The sequence below is a fragment of the Dermatophagoides farinae genome, chromosome 3 (genome assembly GCF_024713945.1).
Source record: "Dermatophagoides farinae isolate YC_2012a chromosome 3, ASM2471394v1, whole genome shotgun sequence".
NCBI classification, from domain to species: Eukaryota; Metazoa; Arthropoda; class Arachnida; order Sarcoptiformes; family Pyroglyphidae; genus Dermatophagoides; species Dermatophagoides farinae.
Window position 1 is genome coordinate 1,268,641 of NC_134679.1, and position 19,908 is coordinate 1,288,548.

At 30.3% G+C, this 19,908-nt stretch overlaps 5 protein-coding genes across 11 annotated transcripts; 3 read left to right on the forward strand and 2 right to left on the reverse strand.

The window, feature by feature from the left end:
• The first annotated feature begins 2,801 nt into the window (after nt 1–2,801).
• LOC124498271 (uncharacterized) lies at nt 2,802–3,602 on the forward strand. The gene has a single exon (XM_047062004.2). The coding sequence runs from the start codon at nt 2,934–2,936 to the stop codon at nt 3,321–3,323; it is 390 nt and encodes a 129-aa protein (XP_046917960.2). The 5' UTR covers nt 2,802–2,933; the 3' UTR covers nt 3,324–3,602.
• A 1,051-nt stretch (nt 3,603–4,653) lies between these two features.
• Nucleotides 4,654–8,525, forward strand: LOC124498349 (uncharacterized). Its single transcript, XM_075729649.1, has 3 exons — nt 4,654–6,286; nt 6,385–6,426; nt 6,655–8,525. Exons 1-3 carry the CDS (start codon nt 5,120–5,122, stop codon nt 8,113–8,115), a joined length of 2,670 nt encoding a protein of 889 aa, XP_075585764.1. The 5' UTR covers nt 4,654–5,119; the 3' UTR covers nt 8,116–8,525.
• A 147-nt stretch (nt 8,526–8,672) lies between these two features.
• LOC124498152 (uncharacterized) lies at nt 8,673–10,616 on the reverse strand. Its single transcript, XM_047061866.2, has 2 exons — nt 10,315–10,616; nt 8,673–10,252 (listed from the first exon to the last, which is right to left on the reverse strand). Exons 1-2 carry the CDS (start codon nt 10,556–10,558, stop codon nt 8,673–8,675), a joined length of 1,824 nt encoding a protein of 607 aa, XP_046917822.2. The 5' UTR covers nt 10,559–10,616.
• A 169-nt stretch (nt 10,617–10,785) lies between these two features.
• LOC124498588 (uncharacterized) lies at nt 10,786–15,343 on the reverse strand. 7 transcript variants are annotated; one of them, XM_075729159.1, is made up of 6 exons: nt 15,005–15,329; nt 14,392–14,917; nt 13,797–14,275; nt 12,251–12,532; nt 11,627–12,191; nt 10,786–11,552 (listed from the first exon to the last, which is right to left on the reverse strand). In XM_075729159.1, the coding sequence occupies exons 3-6, from the start codon at nt 13,971–13,973 to the stop codon at nt 10,936–10,938; spliced, it is 1,641 nt and encodes a 546-aa protein (XP_075585274.1). In that variant the 5' UTR covers nt 13,974–14,275; nt 14,392–14,917; nt 15,005–15,329; the 3' UTR covers nt 10,786–10,935. The 7 variants fall into 7 exon arrangements, with proteins under 7 accessions (XP_075585274.1, XP_075585278.1, XP_075585275.1 ...); XM_075729163.1 differs by lacking the exon at nt 13,797–14,275 and having other exon boundaries at nt 15,086–15,343; XM_075729160.1 differs by having other exon boundaries at nt 13,797–14,917; nt 15,086–15,343.
• Nucleotides 15,344–15,633: 290 nt separating this feature from the next.
• LOC124498218 (uncharacterized) lies at nt 15,634–19,475 on the forward strand. Its single transcript, XM_075729730.1, has 4 exons — nt 15,634–16,042; nt 16,127–18,153; nt 18,215–18,327; nt 18,386–19,475. The coding sequence occupies exons 2-4, from the start codon at nt 16,140–16,142 to the stop codon at nt 19,331–19,333; spliced, it is 3,075 nt and encodes a 1,024-aa protein (XP_075585845.1). The 5' UTR covers nt 15,634–16,042; nt 16,127–16,139; the 3' UTR covers nt 19,334–19,475.
• Nucleotides 19,476–19,908: the final 433 nt, after the last annotated feature.

A 19,908-nucleotide genomic window follows, 5' to 3' on the forward strand; every position in this document is an offset into this window, starting at 1 on the left:
TTCTCACTGTTCATTTATTATATGACGTACCATCATCGATTTTGTGTGTTTGATTATCTATTTGCAACAAAACAAAACAAAAAAAATTCCATACGTGTCATGTGTCACCACCAAGAACAAACTAGAAATTGACATGATAAAAAAAAAGAAGAAAAAAAAACCCAAATCAAAATAAAAATATCAAAACCCAACTATAATCTTCATATTGATCGATTATGATGGATGATGATGATGATGATTCCAGGATGATGATGATGATGGTGATATTCTCACTTTGCATACATGCACACACACACACACACACATACACTTGAAAGATAATATTAACTTGACCTTCGAAAAATTTTCCAAAATGAACATTTTTTTTGTTTTTGTTGTTGTTGTTGTCATTATCATTGTTGTTGTTGTTCAATTTCATTTATTGTTTTTTTTTCATTTTTCTGAATTTATGAATTTTTTTTTTATTCATTGCTCTTTATGACCACACAAAGCCAAAAATGAATGCCGTTGAATGTTGCAACCATCATTGGATGATGACGATGATGACCGCTCAAGAATGAGCAACGGCAGCAATTGTTTGTTTGTTTGTTTATTTATTTGTTTTTCTGAAAAGATAAAATTTTTTTTATTCATAAGGAATTTCATTCTGGCAAATGTGTGTGTGTGTGTGCGTGAGTGTGGAAATGAAAAAAAAAAAACAATCGATGATTTCAGATTATTCTTGCTTTGCTGTGTGTTTATTGTCATATTTTTTTTCTACTTTTTTGATTTATGACTTTTTTTTCATTTATCAATCACATTCAATTCATTTGTATGAAATGAATTGAGGAAGGAAGGGGGAATAAGAAGGTCGAATGATACCCAAATGAATGAAAGAGAGAGGTTTTATTTATTCACTTTTTTTCCAATGAAAAAAAAAACATTCCAATTTTAAATAAATTTAATTTTTTTTCCTCTAAATGAATACTGATGATCGTGTGATGATGGTTCATTCATTCGTCAGCAATACCCCCCTCTCTATATCACTATCACTTTCCACAAACACACATTTTTTTTGTCGTTGATCGATTGATTTGAAATCATTCGATCAACAAAAAAAAAAAAACATACAGAGTAAAATGATCAGTTATCAACAGGATAGAGATGTATGAATAACAAAAAAAAACGACAAATTTATGTTATGAAGATGAATAAATATAAGCAATCTGAGCAACAACATAACAACAAAACAACAACTAAGAAAATCGAAGAAACCTTGAAGACTAAATTGAAAAAAAAATCGAAAAAATATTCATCTTCAGATTGAATGAATTTTTTTTTTTTTGGACTAAAGAATTAACGTTGTGAAGCAAAAAGAAAAGAGGCATATCGATTGCTAGTTTGGGAATAAAGTTAGCTGTCAATTTTTCTAAATATATACATATAAAAAAAAGAACTAATGAATTTTCATTTTTATGAATGCTAGAACCAAAAAAAAAAAAAATCAAAAATCAAAAACAACTCAAGAAAAAACAACAACAACAACAACAACATTAACATTGAAAATATTCAAACCAAACAAAATATTCAGCAAATGATGATGATGATGATCATCATCATCTTGATTGCGTCAAGGAATAATAAATATAATTGATGATGGGATTGAATATTTTTTTTGTTCATTTTCATTTTCATTTTTTGAATTGAAATTCATGTTGATTAAACATATGCATGAGTTGCTTTTTTTTTTGGTGAAATCAAAATTTTGGTACATTATCATCATCAGATCAGATCACTACGAGAAAAAGGTTGAAAGTTAAAAGTTGTATGGTGTTTTTTTTATTTTGTCACCTAAACTTGTCAAAAGAACAAAAAAAAAAATCACCGTCATTCACGTGAAAAATTGTACCATCTGTTGAGAGAAAAAAAATTAAAAAACCAAAAAAAAAATTCTCATCATCAATAACAGATGGCGTGAGAATTTTTTTTTTTTTAAATTTCAATAACGAATATGTTTCTTATTACAACGATAAAAAAAAAATTGATAATCAATCATTGTCAATAATGATCATCATCATTCATTCATTTTGGTTATTAATAATGTTAAATTTAGATTTTTTTTTCTTTCAAAGCAATCACACACAAACACAGACACACTTTGTACCTGTTGATATATCAACATATATGTTGTGGTTATTTTTACCTTGGATCAGAGGAGAGGGAAACAAAACGAAAAAAATAAAATAAAATACTAAAAATCGATTGACAAGAAAAAAAATCTATATATTTTGGCTGTTTGTCTGTTTACATATTCAACAAATGTCATCTCGATAAGTGGGTAAAAAATGGATTTTTGTTTTCTCAAACCCACAAAAAAAAAATCAATTTTTCATGTCAAGTTTTTTTTTGGTTCTAACACACACACACACACACACACAAATATTTACTAGAGCATAAAAACAAAGAAGAGAAAGATTTTTTAAATTCATAGGGAAAAAAATGTAATGAATAATAAAGAGAAAAGATCAAAAACTTGTCACGAAAAAAAAAAAATTTTCATCCGGTCATAAACACACGACGAAGAAATGAAAATAAAGATAACACACACATGCACACATTAACTAATTATGGCTATCGTTTGTTGTTCTTTTTTTTTTTTTTTTTTTTGCTCGCCGATAACCGACTGATTATTATTTCCGAGAAAAAAAATGTTATGGTGAGAAAATAAAAGAAACCAAAAAAGAGCAAACAACAAAAGATGACGGGAAAAAAAATCATCATCATCATTTTCAAAACGTTTTTTGGTCATCATTTTCATTTTGAATTTGGACACTGGCCATTAAAGTTGATGCACGTGCATGAATCATTAATTTTTTTTTGTTTTTCCTTTTGTTTTTCATTCAACAAACATTTTTAGAATTGAATCAACATCGAGACAGTAACAAGCAACAACAATGTCGTCGTCATCATTATCATCACGTTCCAGACGATTATTATGGACCATATTAATCATATCAATAATTGTGAATGTTTTATTCGAAGATCAATTGGTTGCAATGGCCGGACATCGATTGGTACGAAAATTGATTGGTAAAAAAAGTACACCATATCTATTGATGTTGATGAAATTGAAAAAACGAAAGAAATATATGCCCATACCGATCCCGTTGCCGATACCGGTGCCATTATTGCCGATTGCATTGGCAAAATTGGCCAAAGAATTGGACAAAGAATCTGAATATTATTTCGTCAAAGATGGTGATATTCCACCACGAAAAGTGGTACGAAAATATGTTGAACATCATGATGGTAATAGCGAAGTTTTATGGGATAATCATCGATAAATTTTTTGATGAAATTGTTTTTTCTTCTTTTTTATACAATTAATCAATCAATTTTTTGTTGTTGTTGTTGTTGTTGTCACACTCAATCAATATTATACCAAATATTTTGTAACCAAAAAATGCCAAAAAAAAAAATTCAAATCTTTTGTCTACGCACATTTTTTTGTCCACAATCTAGTCTATAATACCTTTGCCAACCAAAGAAAAAAACTCCCCCGATTCAAAACAAATTCTTTTCGTTAATTTTTAAAATAAAATTTAAAAAAACTTTTGAGAAAATTTCCGCATTACAAAATTGTTTATTTTTCGCTATTAAAAATTTATCATCACACACCATCTAAAATTTGTTAAGAAAAAACAATTTTTTTTGTTCCACAGAAAAAAAATCATCTTCATCACTGGACCAGACTATATTTGGATATTTATTTTTGGGAAACTAATCAACAGTAAACAAAAAAAAACGAAACTAAATTAGTGTCATTTCCTTATTATTGATGAATCAACTGAAATCATCATCCAATAATCTGTACGCACACACAAACATCAAATTAATCGAATCTGAAAATAAAAATAATGCTAAACGATGATGATGATGATAAAGTTAGTTAAAAACTGGAAAAAAAGGTGGTCAACAAGTGAAAGTAAAAATTGAAACTATTATTATCCGGAAACGTGTGTGTGTTCGGTATCCGCATTTGTGTGAATTTTGTAAATTTTTCACATCGTTTAGAAATATTGTGTCGATTTTGTACAATCATCAATTGTCAAACAGGTGATGATGATGGAAATTCTTGAATTTCCAAATTTTAATTAAATTATATATGTTGCTATTTGTTGTTGTTGTTGTTGTTGTTGTTGTTGTTTACAGATGATCAATGTTTGATGGAAACAGAAAAATAATCTTGACATATAATAGATATTGAATTACAACGATTAATATATCAATGAAAAAAAAATCATCAAAAATGGCGCGTCAATTTGATAAATTCGGCTTCATTCAATAATGAAAATGTTTGATTTCATACAAAACAAAACAAAAAAATGAAGGGAGAATTTTTTTTTTATTTGTAAATTTGCATTTCCCTTTTTCATACCAGGCTCATTTGGATGATATTCGAATCAATGATCTGAAATTTATGCAAAATTCAATCCAAACCAATCAACACCAGTAATCCTTGCCCCCTTCATTAAATGATATCGATAAATCATCAATAATCAACAATGATCAACAAGTGTTCAACATGTGGCAGCAGCAGCAGTTGTAGTAGTAGTAGTAGTAGTAATGGCAATGATCATTATTTATTGATTAATCTGTTTTTTTTGTATGATAAAAAATTAATTGTCCAATCAAAATAATTGAATTGAATTTAATCAATTAATCAATCAATGAGGAGGTGGTGGGTGGGGGGAAAAGAAATCCTAAGAAAATTTTTACCATTACCACCACCACCACCACTACAATAATAATAATGTGTACAAATCAAATAGCCAAATCAAATTGATACCATTGATACCAGCAAATTTATCACATCAATAGACATGCAGCCATTTTAGAGAATCGATTTTCATTATTATTTTTACATAAGTCAAGCTAGTGTAATCATCATTTCGGCCATGATGATGATGTCGACTCAATGTTGTTGATTATCAAAAAAAAAATGAACAAAATGACGATATGTTTGTTTGTTTTTTTCGTTGAAGGCAAACAAAATCTTTAGACTTTTTTAATTGATTAAAATCTTGACAAAATTTCTTTTTTTTTTCTCTTCAAAATTATTCTGCATGTTACAACAACAATGGCATCCAATCGAAATTCATTCAATCGTTCATCATTGAACATTACATCATCATCAGTTTCACAACAACAGCAGCAGCTGCAACAACAACAATCATATAATACAGTACATCCGGTATCATCACCACCTCCACCACCGGTATATCAACCACCACAACCAAGTTGGTGGAATACCGGTCTAGCTGGAATTGGTGGTGGCCGTCGTAATTCATATGTGAATGAAGATGTTGAAGATCCATACCAACAACAACAACAACAACAACAATCAGTACCAAGTATTCAAATTGATCAATCGAATGGTTATATAAATCCATCATCACCAACACATTCTGGTTCTTCACCAACAAATCAATCATATCATCGTCCACGTGCAAATTCATCAATAACAGCTGCACGTAATAAATTACGTATTATGGCAATGTTAGATGATGTACGAAAAAAACGTGAACTTCGTGATCGTCGTAAATCGGATATAATGGCCTATCTTGATGATCTGATCGTACCGGATGATCCAGCAATGGCTAATGCTGCAGCTGGTGCATTGAAACTTTATCGTAGAAGATTTTCAATATATCAATTTTTAAATCATCCATCAACAAGTACACCATGGTCAATTACGTATCATGTGATGGTTTTTGTTATTGTATTTGTCTGTTTAATATTGACAATTTGTGCAACAATTCAACAGGCACCATTACAGGAAAAAGCAATAAAATCTGTTTATATGCTTGAAAAGGTTGTTGTTGTTTGGTTTAATATTGAATTCGGTTTAGGTCTTTGGTCTTGTGCTTGTAAAAAACGTTATCGTGGTCTAATGGGTAAAGTTCGTTATCTAACAATACCATCCAGATTGATTGATTTTGTCATATTAAGTTTTACAACCATTGTATTGATTGTTAATCCAAGTAAAACTGGCCATGAAGTTTTTGTTGTATCAGCATTTCGTGGTTTTCATCGTTTTTTTCAAGTAGCACAAGTATTGACATTAAATCGTCCATTAAAACCATGGAAAGTGTTAGCATCGGTTATTTATGATCAACGTGAACAATTGTTTATTATTTATTATACTGAATTTATTGTTCTTTGTGTATTGGCTTATGTTGCATTTTTAGTTGAAAGAGATACAAATGATAATTTCAATAGTATTGCCGATGCTATGTGGTGGGCGGTTAGTATTTTGATTCTTATTTTGATTTTGATTCAGATTTTTTTTTCTCAATGCTTCTTCTTCTTCTTCTTCTTCTTTTTTTTCACCAAAAAAAAAAGATCGTTACACTTTCAACAGTAGGATATGGTGATCGTGTGCCGGTAAGTGAGATTTTTTTTTTTGAATCAAATTTCATCAAGCTAGATAAAGACGAAACAAAGAAATGTCATTGTATTCTAGCAAAGTGAAAAGCAACAATTTGATAACAAACAAAAACAAACTAGAAAACAGACAAAAAAAAATTCGCATCCAAAACTAGCTGCAACCAGTTTTTATTGATGATTGAAAATTAACTTGATTCGATTTTTTTTTCGATTCGTTCCACACAGGTTACATGGATTGGTAAAATCATTTCAACAATGTTCACAATATTAGGTGTAGCGATATTTGCATTGCCTGCCGGTATTATTGGCACTGGTTTAGCATTGAAAATTGAAGAAGTTGAACGGAATAACATACGTAATAGGAAAAAAGTTGCCGCAGCCATTCTTATACAGCGTGCATATCGTTCATGGAAAGCACATCGTACATATGAATTGGTATCGAATTTTTTTCGTGAACGTCCAATGCAAATATATAAACAACATGATTATCTATCGATGGCACAAAAATTCATTGCACTAGTACAATTTTTGGCCGCATTGAATAAATTTCGTGAATTATTGCGACCAGTTGATTGGAAAACCGTCATGCAAAGCTATAGTGATGGTCAAACAGAAGTTTTATTACGTACAAAATTAGTACAACAATCAATTGAAGAATTATCACGTCGTGTTGAAATGACTGAAAATCGTGTGGCAAATATGTCAATGAAAATTGAAACCAAACAAAATACATTTGAAAGACGTATTGATCATATCAGACAATTGATGGAAAGTTGTCATAGACAATTATTAGCCAATCATTTATTGGTAGAATTATTACGTACAAATAATCAACGTTATCATGTTAGTTCAACAATGACCACTGGTAGAAAACATACATCATCTACGGCATTATCAAATCGTGTCATTGGTGGTGGTCAACAACAACAACAACAACAACAAACACCATTACAATCAACATTGAATTCGAAACAATCAATAATATTGAATCAACAAGCAGCAGCAACGGCAACAACAACAACAACAACAGTACAGAATCGTTCGAAAACAACAACGGCGACAACAACAGCATCAAAATCACTTCAAAAAAATTCAATAACTCAAACATCTATAATCGATAATATTTCGAATGAATCAAAGCAACCACCACCAACACCATCACTATTGAATCCGAATAAATCATCAAATAGTAATTTACCAAAATCAACAATAACTAGACCGAATCAATTGAATTTGGAAAAATTAAAAAATCTTTATCCAATTGCATCATCCGGTAGTAATACAAGCATTGATGATGATGATAACACTGATAATGATGATGATGATGATGATGATTTTTTTAAAACTACCACCACTACGACAACAACAACAACAACAACAGGTCAAACAGCTAATCAATCAAATAATCAAGGAATTAATCGAACATCGATGATCAACACTACAAATAATATCGGCACACCAGCACCAGCAACACCAGTAATATCATCATCAGCTGGACCAATTATTTCCGTTCCATCACCATTATTTTCATCACAACAACAACAACAACAGAATCGTCAATTAAATAATCATCAAATAATGTCACCATTATTGAATAATTATCATAATAATCAACAGCAACCAAATTTACAAATAAATCATCATCATCATCATGGTCAATATAGGCCAAGAAGAATGTCATTATAGCGAATCATCATCATTATCATCATCACATTAATCTGTGGAATTTTTCTCAAAAATCGTATATCGACATCACCACGGTTTTTTGGTGCATTATTCTTAACCTTGATGTAATCGTCGCCATCATCATCATCATCATCATCATCATTAATTTAGGCGCCAGACGGAAATTGATTCTTCTTTTTTTTTGATTTTTTCCGACATTAATTTATTGTGTGTGTGTGTACGTATGTTGTGATCAAATCAAATCGATAATTGATTGCAATTATTTGTTGTTCAAAAATATTAAAATTATCATTAAATTAATTAATGATTGAATGGTTATTGCACTAAAATGAAAAATATTTTGTTATCATATTGCTGCAGTGATTTCGAAATAAAATCTGAAGTAGTTGATAGTTGATTACAATCGAATGACTGAGTGTTAAGTGTTGTCACTATCGATATTAACAATCGATAATAGACATTGACCTTTTTTTTGATGACAGCAAACAAAACAATTTTTTTTTTTTGATAATTTATTGAAATTTTTTTTTCTCATTTTGATGACAGAATTATTCAAGTTAACAATTTAATAATAATTCTTTTAAAAATCTATTCTGTTCACTTAGTTTTTGTTCCATTTGTTCAAGATTTATTTCAAGAATTTCCAATGTTGATAAATTATTATTATTATTATTATTCGAGGTTTGTTCACTGGTGGTTGATCGATGATGGCCAACCATTTGTTCTAATTGTTGATGAATTTTTTGTAATATTTCCAATGTATCATTATTTTTAGTCTTATATGATTTCATTGCTGGACGTGGATCCGTATCTGGTATTACGACTGAACAAAATTTTCGTCGTGCACGATTCAACAATAATAATTGTATGAATTGTGTAGCGAAAAATTGTTTACGATTCTCAAGTACATGATCAATTTTTTCCCATAATGTTCGATGTGTTCGTACTGGTATCGAATTTTCTTGTCCAGTTCGACGCATATGTTCTAACCATACGACCATTTCAAATTGTCGTTGTCGATGTGCAAAACGCCATGCCCGTTGTATCAAAGTTGATGCTAACATTTTACGGATTTTACGTTTACGACTCTCTTCCTGTTCTGTTACTTTTAATGCAACAGATGTTGCAATCAAACCACTTGGTATGGCAAACAATGCTAAAGCGATCCAAATTCCAATGCCCATTAATGCTTGGCCAGCATAAGTGATTGGAGAAAAATCACCAAAACCAACGGTCAATAATGTAATTGATGTTGCATATAATGAATCCATAAGATTACCAATTTTTGTATCCTTTTTATTATGATCATGATCAGGATTTGTTTCGGCTAAAAATATTCCATATGCCACCAGAAATATTATCAATAAAACCAGATAAAACATGGCGAATAATAAATGTCCACCATCATGAAAAACTTCCAACAGGATACGCCATGGACTATCACGTTTTTGTACACTAGTCCATTGTATTACATTGAATAGACGATGTAAACCACGTAACATGATTAATGCATAAAGATCTTGTGTAAAATCAATGGGTAATTGTGGCCATACAAAACAACTTGTGGATAGTATGCCACCAATAACCAATAATATATCGAAAAGATGTGATATACGGCCAAAAAAATATTTAAAAATCCATTGTGTTACATTAAGATTTTTATATGGAACTTTTGCACGTGATGACCAAAATCGTAATGAAAATTCCATAATGAATTGTATGAAAATTATTAATTCAAAATATGATTTAAGACGATGATCTTTTTCATAACGAAAACATTTTTCTTCCCACGTTGTTCTCGACGTGAACATTATCAGACCAAGATAATATAATAAAATGATTGCAATGACAAAATGATAATAATATGACCAAATATTAGTTGGATAATTGAGAAAATTGTACACACAAATTCTTGCCCTATAGCTCCATGGTTTTTGTTTGATTTCTTCTTTATTTTTGGCCGTTTCAATTGCTTTCAATTCAATTTTTGTTCGTGCATCCAATTGTTCGGGTAATTGTACTAATGAATGTAATCTTTTTGTAATTGGTTTCTGTAATGTTGTTGGTGGTGATAATGTTTGCATACTACTTGATTCAATCGATTCTGTATTCAAGCTAGATTTTTGATCCAATTTACCTAAAAAAATTTTGAAAATTATTTATTTTTTTTCAAAAAAAAAAAAAAAATTTTCCACTTACCACCGATACTGATACTACTATTTGGTCGTTTATTATGATGACGATTAAACAAACGATGTGGTGTTAATTCTGAAATCGATGTTACTGTCATTTCATTTGCAAAGTGGTTGTCGGTGGTAATAATGTCATGATTATGATCAACATTCTGTTCATTTTGGTGTTGATCTTCAACGAAGACACCAATGTCTTCGTCATCATTATCATCATTTATGGATTCAATTTCAACAACGTTATCTGGATCCATTGAATTCTTTTTTTTTCTGATTGTTGTTAATGTTGCTGATGCTGTTGGTTAATCTACAATGAGCGCACACACACACACACACAAATGATCTCGATACATACAAATCAATTACCACTTGATCGAACCTTAATCAATCAATATCCATGACAATTTTATTTTATTATTTTGTATATATATAGAGAGAGAGAGAGAGAGAGATAGATGGATAAATTATTATCAATTGAAAATTAATTTATATTAGATTTATTGATTGATCAATGGAAAAAAAACATAGAATAAAATGCGACCAGAATGGGTTAATTGAAAGAATTTTGGATAATAATAATATAGAAAGTAGATGACATAATAGGATATATTATAAAGAATAATTTCAATTTTTAATATCGTTTAACATTTGTTATATTACTATTTGGATATCCATGATGATCATCATCGAAACTATAATCAATTTCATGTGTTCGTATTGGACGTAATGAACCTTGTTGTGTAGTGAAATCCGGATGATGATGATGATGATGATGTGGATATCGATTACGATCAATTGATTCATTATCCGATTCTGATATACTGCTAATTGATTGTTGTTGTTGAACATTTCTTTTGGATCTTTTTGGCTGCTGTGGTTGATTATTGGCTGTTGTTGGTATAAATCCTTTATTATCATGATGATGATAATCTGGATTCGAAGTATTATCCGAACGTAATGTTTCATCACTTGGATATTGTTGCCGTGCATGTTGTAATGAATATCGGGAACCTTGCAATGAATTTGGTGCTGTCCAATCGGCACGATATGGATCATAATCATCAAAATCTGTGGGTTCTTTTTCATTTACATCGGTTTTAATGCAACGACATGTTAACGATGAACACATGAATAGATTCAATAATAACATGACCAATAACATGATTGCCAAACAAATACATAGTGTAATAAGCCATGGAAAACGCCATTCAGTACATTCTAAATCGGATTGATTTGCGTCCATTAGAGCTGGGATTTAGAAACAAAAAACAGAGAAAAATAATTAAGAATTTAAGTGATGAATTTTTTTTCTGTTTGTTTACCATCAGAATCGGTTGGTTCACGTATGAAAACCGATGTAGATGCAGACACCTGTGAATAAGCATCCAATTCATATTCACGATCATCGTTAGTGGATCCAGTATGTTCACAATCAGGTTCAACACAATTTTCTCTACATAATAATGCATCACATTGAAAATGTACTTTTGAATCTTGTGGAAATTTAAACATTTCTGCAATGTATGCTTCACCAATGGCTGAATCATTATAATAGAATGGTGTAATTAAATTCGTAATGGCTGGACATCCAGATCGATCAATAAGTTCAACATTATCATTTGATTTAGTGAATACAAAACAATTTTTCATACGTAATGTTGTTACACTATCTTTTGGTGAAAGTTCAGCACGAAGTTTATATGGTTGGCCATGTATTAATCGTACAGCTCTTTGTTCGGTATTGGCATCGATTAGTTTTAGATTCACACGATATGTGCCACCACGAATATTTTGATAACCATTTTGACAGGTAAGATAGAAAAAACGATCTTCCGATAATTCCAATGATTTATGCATACGTACAGCTAATCCAACTGATCGTTCACCCTGTTCAATTTGGATCAATTGGGATAAAGAATCTTTTTTGGTTTAAATTTTTCACTAACCTTAAAACGTTGAACACCACAATAAAGTTCATCATCTGTTTGTGCCAATAAACTAATTTTCAATGTTGTATTGAATGAACCATCACCAATAACCATACATGGTGATTTACGATAATCACGTGTATGTGCTACACCATAGAATGGTTGTTGTGATACAATCTGTATGTACATTACGCCACGATCACAACGTGCCGTAACTAATGGACTAAATTCATCCGTTATAATTTGTGGTGGTGGTGCCGGTGGTAGTGGCTGTGCTACTTTCAATAAACGTTGTCCATTCTGTAAATTGATAACAAAAACAAAAAAAAAAGAAAAAAAAAACAGAAATCAGATGAATCGTTTTATAAGTCAAATTCATTGATCTCTCTCTCTCCCATCCCTTTCTCTCATTTTGAATGAAAAAAAAATGTATGGTACATTGATAAACAATCAATCAATCAATCAATCGATAGTGTGTGGTTGATTAGCGAAAATTCCAAAACGAAGAGAGAGAGAGAGAGAGAGAAAAAAAAATTTCAAAACGTTAGCAAAAAGAGATGAATGAGTGTGTAATATCAAGAGAGAGAAAAAAAAACAAAAGAACAAAAAAAATTGAATGGCCTTCAATCAATCTATGGGCGAAGATCAATGTTGTTGTATGCAATGAAATCAAACAACAACAACAATTGATGCTGTCGTTGTGGCTTGTTTGTTGTCATCATCATCATCATCATCTTCGTGTTCCTATTTTCAAATTGACTTTGAAACATTTGAAATTTATATGAATTGAATTGCACACACACACACACACACACACACACACACAATAAATTGTGGCCACCATAAATGGCTCACGCAAATTTCCAATGTACACATTCACATTAGCACATCAAAATCATCGAGAGAAAAAAAAAGAAAAAGAAAGCAAAAAAAACATCTGCCCATATTTGTTCATTTTATTTCTTTTTTTGTTGCTGCCTAAAAAAAAGTGAGAGAGAGAAAGGGAGAGAGACTCTAATTTTTAATTTAATTTCATTTTTTTTTTCATTCAAATATAATAATGACCAGAATCGTAACCAATTCTACTCTATTCATTAGAAAAATAGGAATTTACAAGCCATTGGTACATTGTTTTCATTTCTTTTATTTTTTTTTGTTGGTACAAATTTTGATGGCAAAACAAACGAAAACCGATTAATTTTCTTGTTGAAACAAAACAAAAAAAAACAACAACAACAAAACTATCACTGTCTATTGCACAAAAACAACAACAACAACAGCAACAAAATTGTGTAATTTGATTCAAGAATAATAAATGAAAAACAAGAAAGGATTTTTTTTTCTTTCACTATTTAATTTGCTATATGTAGAATATAAAAATAACGACTGTAACGATTGAATAATTAATTGAATTTGTTTTTTTTTTTGTTATAAATGAATATAAATGAACAACGAAAATGTACATTTTCACTGTTTCGTAATGAAAACAATGACAAATGAATGAACAAAGTTAATTAATTAAATGTGATGATGTGAATGATTTGCACATATATAAAATACATACCGTTAATGAATAATGATAATGTGAAGAGATAAATATGATGAAAAGAATTTTTATAAATAAATTATTAATATCAATGAAATTCATATTTTTCATGATTATTCTGTTCATTTTTGACGATGATGATGATGATGATGATGATCGGAAATTGTGAAATTTTGAATGTTGAATTGAAATCATAATTTTTCGGGAATGTCACAATTAATTTTGTCACAATAAGATAATAATTATCACATTATAAAAACAATGAAATTTCAAGTTTTTTTTTGCACTCAATTTTTTTTTTTGACTAGAAAAAATTCACCGAATTTTGATCAACAACCAACAACCCACCAAATCAGGATGAAACATTCATCCACACATAAACCATCAGATGAATTTTCAAAGAATCAATAAAATGCCCGAATAAAATGAAATGAAAATTTTTCCCTTTTGGACTTTTGTCGTCGTCGTCGTTGTCGTTGTTGTTCGATTGCGACAGTCTAAATGACAACAATAATCGACAAAAAACATAGCCGACACAACCACACGCATACACACACACACGTTTTCAATTTGGACATTTACAATGAATGCAATAAGGATACGAAATACTTACTTCAGTTACTTATTATTAATGAAAAAGAGAAAGAAAAAAAAAACAAGCACAGGATTGGTTTGATGTGTTTTTTTTTCTTGGAGAGAGTGTGTGTGGTGTTTTTTTTTGCAGCAACAAACTCTCATGATGATTCCAAGGATTCGGCGTATGATGATGATCATCAGCAGCAGCGGCAGCAGCTTCCATTCATTGAAAATTTTCAAACATCAAAATGAATAAAAATAAAAGAGAGATGTTTGTGTGTGTGTGTGTGTATTTCGCAACAAATCGTAAAATGTAAAATCTTTGACCAAGCAAAATGAAAGATTCGATGTTTGTTGTTGGTTTTTTTTCTTTTTGGTTAATTAAAAAAAGATTTTGAGAAACGAAACGGAATTATTTATTTATTTTTTTTTTGGTGAATCCAAATTCCAAAATAAATTCTTTTCTTCTTTCTTGGAATTTGTTTTCGTTTTTAATCTGAACATTGTGATGGACAGTACTGAACTTCCGGTTCGTTTTTGACAAACATGATGATGATGATGATCTATAGTGAAAAAAAATCAAGGTAAAATTAGAATTTTTGTTTTTTCGGCATAATGAAATATATAATATAAAACTAGAGCTACTGTACTGGATGTATATATATAAATAAAATAATCAACTTTTCTATGGACGCCCACGTCATTTAAAAAATACACATCCACACACGCACTATGGATTGGAATGTCGAATATGCTGGTGATGTTGGATCATTTTTTTTTTGGAACAAAAATGAAACTAAAAAAGATTTCCAATATTAGTGGGTGGGTGTATCCAATCAAGGTTTTTGTTAAAATGAAATGTAACATTGACATGCGACAGGTGACGTATATATAGGATGATTAATAATGAATGATGACGATGAAAATATAACCAAAAATTCAATTTTTTTTTATCTTCGACGTTTGCTATGTGTGTGTTTAATAGTGATGTCAAAGTTTACTGGAATCACAAAATTCGAAATATTCAATGTCAAAAAAAAAACTGATGATGAAAAATCGAATAGAGTAAAAACGAAACAAGTAGTGCCATCTGATGACATTGGCATGAGATATTCATTTCCATTTTCTAAAACCAAAAAAAAAAAAAAAAAAATTATGAAAAGCAATCTTTTTTCGTTTTGATTGATTGATATAGAAAAAATGATCTCATGGCTAAAATTTTTTTTTTTCAATCATCATCACTAATAATTCATCTCTCTCTCTCTCTCTCTTTCTCTCTGTGTGTGTGTATGTGTACGATCTGCTGATTGATTGTGATCAATTTTGATGATGATGATTTTATATATGTCAATTATTAATTGTTGTCGTTGTTGTTGTTGTAGTGGTGGTCGATTTCAATTTCAATAATCAAATCATCATTTTATTTATATCAACTATAGCCCAGAGAAAAAAAAAATCGACCAGTTAAAATGCCTGAAACGCGCGTAAACAATATCTAGTCAAATTTGAATTTCGATATTTCTATAAATCAAAAAGAGTGAAACAAAAAAAATTTTAATTCAAAAATAATAGATAATTGATCAAATTGAAAAAAGAAAATGTTAATCAAAAAAATTCATTATCGTTTGATGTTTCAATGAATCAATCAACGCGAATATAAATAATAATTGAAAAAAAAATATTCGGTGGTAAGAATGTTTTCATATAATTTTTTTTTGTTTTGTTCATTGTTTTAATCCATTAAATTTGATTTTGTTTTTTTCTTTAAAAAGTTTCGACGATATAATGACGATGAATTTTGCTGCTTCATCATCGAAAAACCAATCAAGACTTGTTCAAATTATTAAAACACAAAATGATATTAACGATTGTGTCGCAGATCATAATGTTGGCCATCAACATCATCATTCATCATCATCATCGTCGTCGTCGTTGTCGTCCTCCTCGGTTAATAATCCCGGTTTAGTAACATTTTTACAAATTGATCCACATCAACAGAACCAACAGAATTTATTACAAACACAGCCATTTGAATCAATGAACAATTCGATAACAACAAGTCTACAACAACAATCAACAGGTCGTTTTCCATATAATGTTCATCAACGACGTTCATTATCATCGCAAATGATGTTGTCCGCTATCAATCAACAACAATTACAGCAGCCACAGCAACCGCAACAATTATTGAATCAACAGGAAAATTATTCAACATTAAATTCATCGACCATCCAATTTGGACCAATATCGAATCATCAATCGATCCAATCGATTGTTCAACAACAACAACAACGATTCAATCAAAGACAATTGACAAAAGGTGCAGCTATGATGATGATGATGAATCCACATCATAATCATCACCATCATCAACATTTAATGATGGCAAATCAACAACAGCATGATCCATCGATGACAAGTATTCATCCACCACCTGGTTTTGGTCAAACAACATCGACAACATCCGGTATCAATGTAAATCCAAGGCAACCACAAATATTACCGCCATCTATGCAACAGATTCCTAAAAATCCGGAAAAATGTTTAAATCGAATGTTATCAACATTAGCGGTACAATTTCATCAACAACAACAACAGCAGCAGCAGCAGCAGCAACAACAACAAATATCGATTACTCAACGGTGTCCACAACCATCATCTGCAAATAATCAACAATCTGTGATATATGATTTTGTCAATCCAAATTTCAATCCATCATCATCAACATCAACAACAACAACAACAACAGGAAATAATAATGGCCAATGTGGTAATTATAATCATTCGATTAATAATTGGCCACCACCTCAATCATTAACACCAACGATTGGTCAAGGTCAAGGACAAGGACAGCCACGAATTAATCAGCCAATGATGACTAGATTATTTTGTCCACATTCATATTATTTTCAACAACAACAACGATTAACAACAATGTTACAGCAACAGCAACAGCAACAAATACAGCCGCCTACAAATGCAACAACACCGATACAATGTTCAACTTTAGCAAATTATATTGAACGAATTGGTGCCGGTGGTGGTGATGATGAAATGAATATTCATTCATTACAACAATATTCCAATCAGAATAATCTATCATTGAATCCGAATGCAATGGATTTTTTTCCTAACCAACAACAGCAGCAGCAGCAGCAATCTGATTTGGAAAAAGCATCAAATTTTATCAATTCATTGAATCATTTTGAAACAAACAAATGTAATGATGCCACAAATGAACGAGTGGATGATAATTCGCCAATAGAAAAACCACGACGTCAAGTATCATTTATGGATGATTCACAATTTTCTCATTCAAACGATATGGTTTGGAATGATTATGTTTCGAAATTGGTGAATGAAGAAAATGATGATAACGAGGACGATAATCCATCGAACAATCAAATGAATATAAGCAAAGATGTTGAATCATTATTCGATGATGATAATGATAATTTTGGAGACATTAATACAATGAATCAATCAGCTGAAAATTTATTGCTCATCAACAATGATGAAAAAAATGAAGAAAAAAAATCTAAAAAAATTTGTGAAATTGAACCAGATGAACAGATGAATCAACAGGTAATGATGGTATCGAAAGCAACAAAACCGAAAATAGAATTAGAACCAGATAATAATAATGATTGTGATGATAATGATGATGAAGATGATGAAGAATTTGATTCAAAAATTTTGATTCATAGTCCCAATAACGAACCGTTGCCACAAATACGTGAAAGATGTGTATCATTGAGTACCGGTACAATGATGATGACAAATAGTCCAAAAATATCAAGTAAGTTGTCGAAGAATTTTTTTTCCCCGAAAAAAAACTAACCAAAATTCCAATATGATAGATATGTTAACATGTCAACATTATAATCATCATCATCATCATCCTCACCAACATCACCAACATCAACATCACCAACAACAACAACAACAACAACATAGACGTCGATCATCAATGGTGAGTCAATCGATTTTTAAATATTAAAATATAACAATAATGATATATTTTCATATAGTCATCGAATGAATCAATTTTTTCAATGATATCGATATCATCACCACAATCATCTGGTCGTAATCGTGCCAATACCGTATCGGTAATTGGTGATAATCAATTACTATCATCAAAACGATTTATTAAATTTGATCGTTATAAAACGGAATTATGTATTTATAAATCAGAAATCGGTGAATGTCCATATGGTGATCAATGTTGTTTTGCACATGGAATCGATGAGATACGACCAAGACCATTGCATGATTGTAAAGAACGTACACAGCCATGTGAATCATTTTCAAAGGATGTTTGTTATCGTGGTTCAAGTCGTTGCTGGTATCTTCATCCAAAACCGGAATTCAATCTGGATCGTTTACGTAATGATCTTCAACATTGGTTATTTGATCATCAAAAATTTCAACCACATTTATTCATTGAAAATTCTGATGATTGGTTCGATGATGAATGGAATCCAATATTTCATGATCCAATTGAATATCAATCAATAATTGATCAACCATTCACCGATGAAGATGTTGTTGATTTTGGTGATCATGAACTTAATGAATATTTTGATTTTCATCGTAATTATTATTCATTATTCAAGGAAATTCTCAAATCAATTTGTATGATTGAAAAGAAATCGGAAACAAATATAACACAACGGCAACAAGTTATGATGTTTGATGATGATAGATCCATTGATAATAATCCAACATATTATAATTGGTCAAAAGCCAATACAACTGTACCGGATCATATAATACGTCATAGTTTTTATTCAATTCCTTCATCACATTCATCAACAGTGCATCGATTCTGTGATAAAGAACCAGCATCATCAACAACAATAAAAAATCCGAATTTCAATAATGAAAATGATCAATTAATCAATTCGAATGGATCAACACCAATGATTGGTGATGAATTATTGTTGTCTGAAATATCTCGTCTAAATTTAAACTAATATTACTCTATTATATGCATTATCATGGAATTTTTTTTTATAAACAAATCCAATGAAATATTTGCTGGAAAAAGAAAAAAAAATTTTCTTTTCTTTATTAAATAATAATAAAAAAACCATATTATCGATTTTATTAAAAAAACTGATTGATTTGACAATTATTTGCTTATCCAGAAATTTCTGTTTTGGTCACAATGATTGTTGAAAAAAAAAAATTTTAATGAAAACAAAATGAACAAGAAAAATTAAATACAGTAAAAAAAATTAGCACATTGGTTTCCATTGATATGAATATATCTGACGAAGTGATTCGCCGTCGGCTTATCAATGATCACAATTTTCAATGTGGTCCAATAACAATACAAACCAGACGAATTCTTAATAATTAACGAAAAAATCGAACAGATGATTTTTTTTTTCGAGCAAGAATCTGATATTTACACAATTTTTTATGCAGAATTCAGATTGCGATTGAGATTGTGATTACGATTGAGATTGCGATTTGGATTGCGATTACGATTGCGATTACGATTTCGAATTCTATTGTTGTTTCGATTTGGAAATTGAAACTTCAT

Excerpts from the sequence above, each read along its gene's own strand:
- LOC124498271 (XM_047062004.2), top strand. The coding sequence starts at position 2,934 with ATGTCGTCGTCATCATTATCATCACGTTCCAGACGATTATTATGGACC.
- LOC124498349 (XM_075729649.1), top strand. The coding sequence starts at position 5,120 with ATGGCATCCAATCGAAATTCATTCAATCGTTCATCATTGAACATTACA. Across the intron at positions 6,287-6,384 it reads CCGATGCTATGTGGTGGGCG|ATCGTTACACTTTCAACAGT; the intron begins GTTAGTATTTTG and ends CAAAAAAAAAAG. Across the intron at positions 6,427-6,654 it reads GATATGGTGATCGTGTGCCG|GTTACATGGATTGGTAAAAT; the intron begins GTAAGTGAGATT and ends CGTTCCACACAG.
- LOC124498152 (XM_047061866.2), bottom strand. The coding sequence starts at position 10,558 with ATGGATCCAGATAACGTTGTTGAAATTGAATCCATAAATGATGATAAT. Across the intron at positions 10,253-10,314 it reads TAGTAGTATCAGTATCGGTG|GTAAATTGGATCAAAAATCT; the intron begins GTAAGTGGAAAA and ends AAATTTTTTTAG.
- LOC124498588 (XM_075729160.1), bottom strand. The coding sequence starts at position 13,973 with ATGATTTCAATTCAACATTCAAAATTTCACAATTTCCGATCATCATCA. Across the intron at positions 12,533-13,796 it reads ATTATCATTATTCATTAACG|AATGGACAACGTTTATTGAA; the intron begins GTATGTATTTTA and ends ATCAATTTACAG. Across the intron at positions 11,553-11,626 it reads TGAACCAACCGATTCTGATG|CTCTAATGGACGCAAATCAA; the intron begins GTAAACAAACAG and ends TCTAAATCCCAG.
- LOC124498218 (XM_075729730.1), top strand. The coding sequence starts at position 16,140 with ATGACGATGAATTTTGCTGCTTCATCATCGAAAAACCAATCAAGACTT. Across the intron at positions 18,154-18,214 it reads AAATAGTCCAAAAATATCAA|ATATGTTAACATGTCAACAT; the intron begins GTAAGTTGTCGA and ends CCAATATGATAG. Across the intron at positions 18,328-18,385 it reads ATAGACGTCGATCATCAATG|TCATCGAATGAATCAATTTT; the intron begins GTGAGTCAATCG and ends ATTTTCATATAG.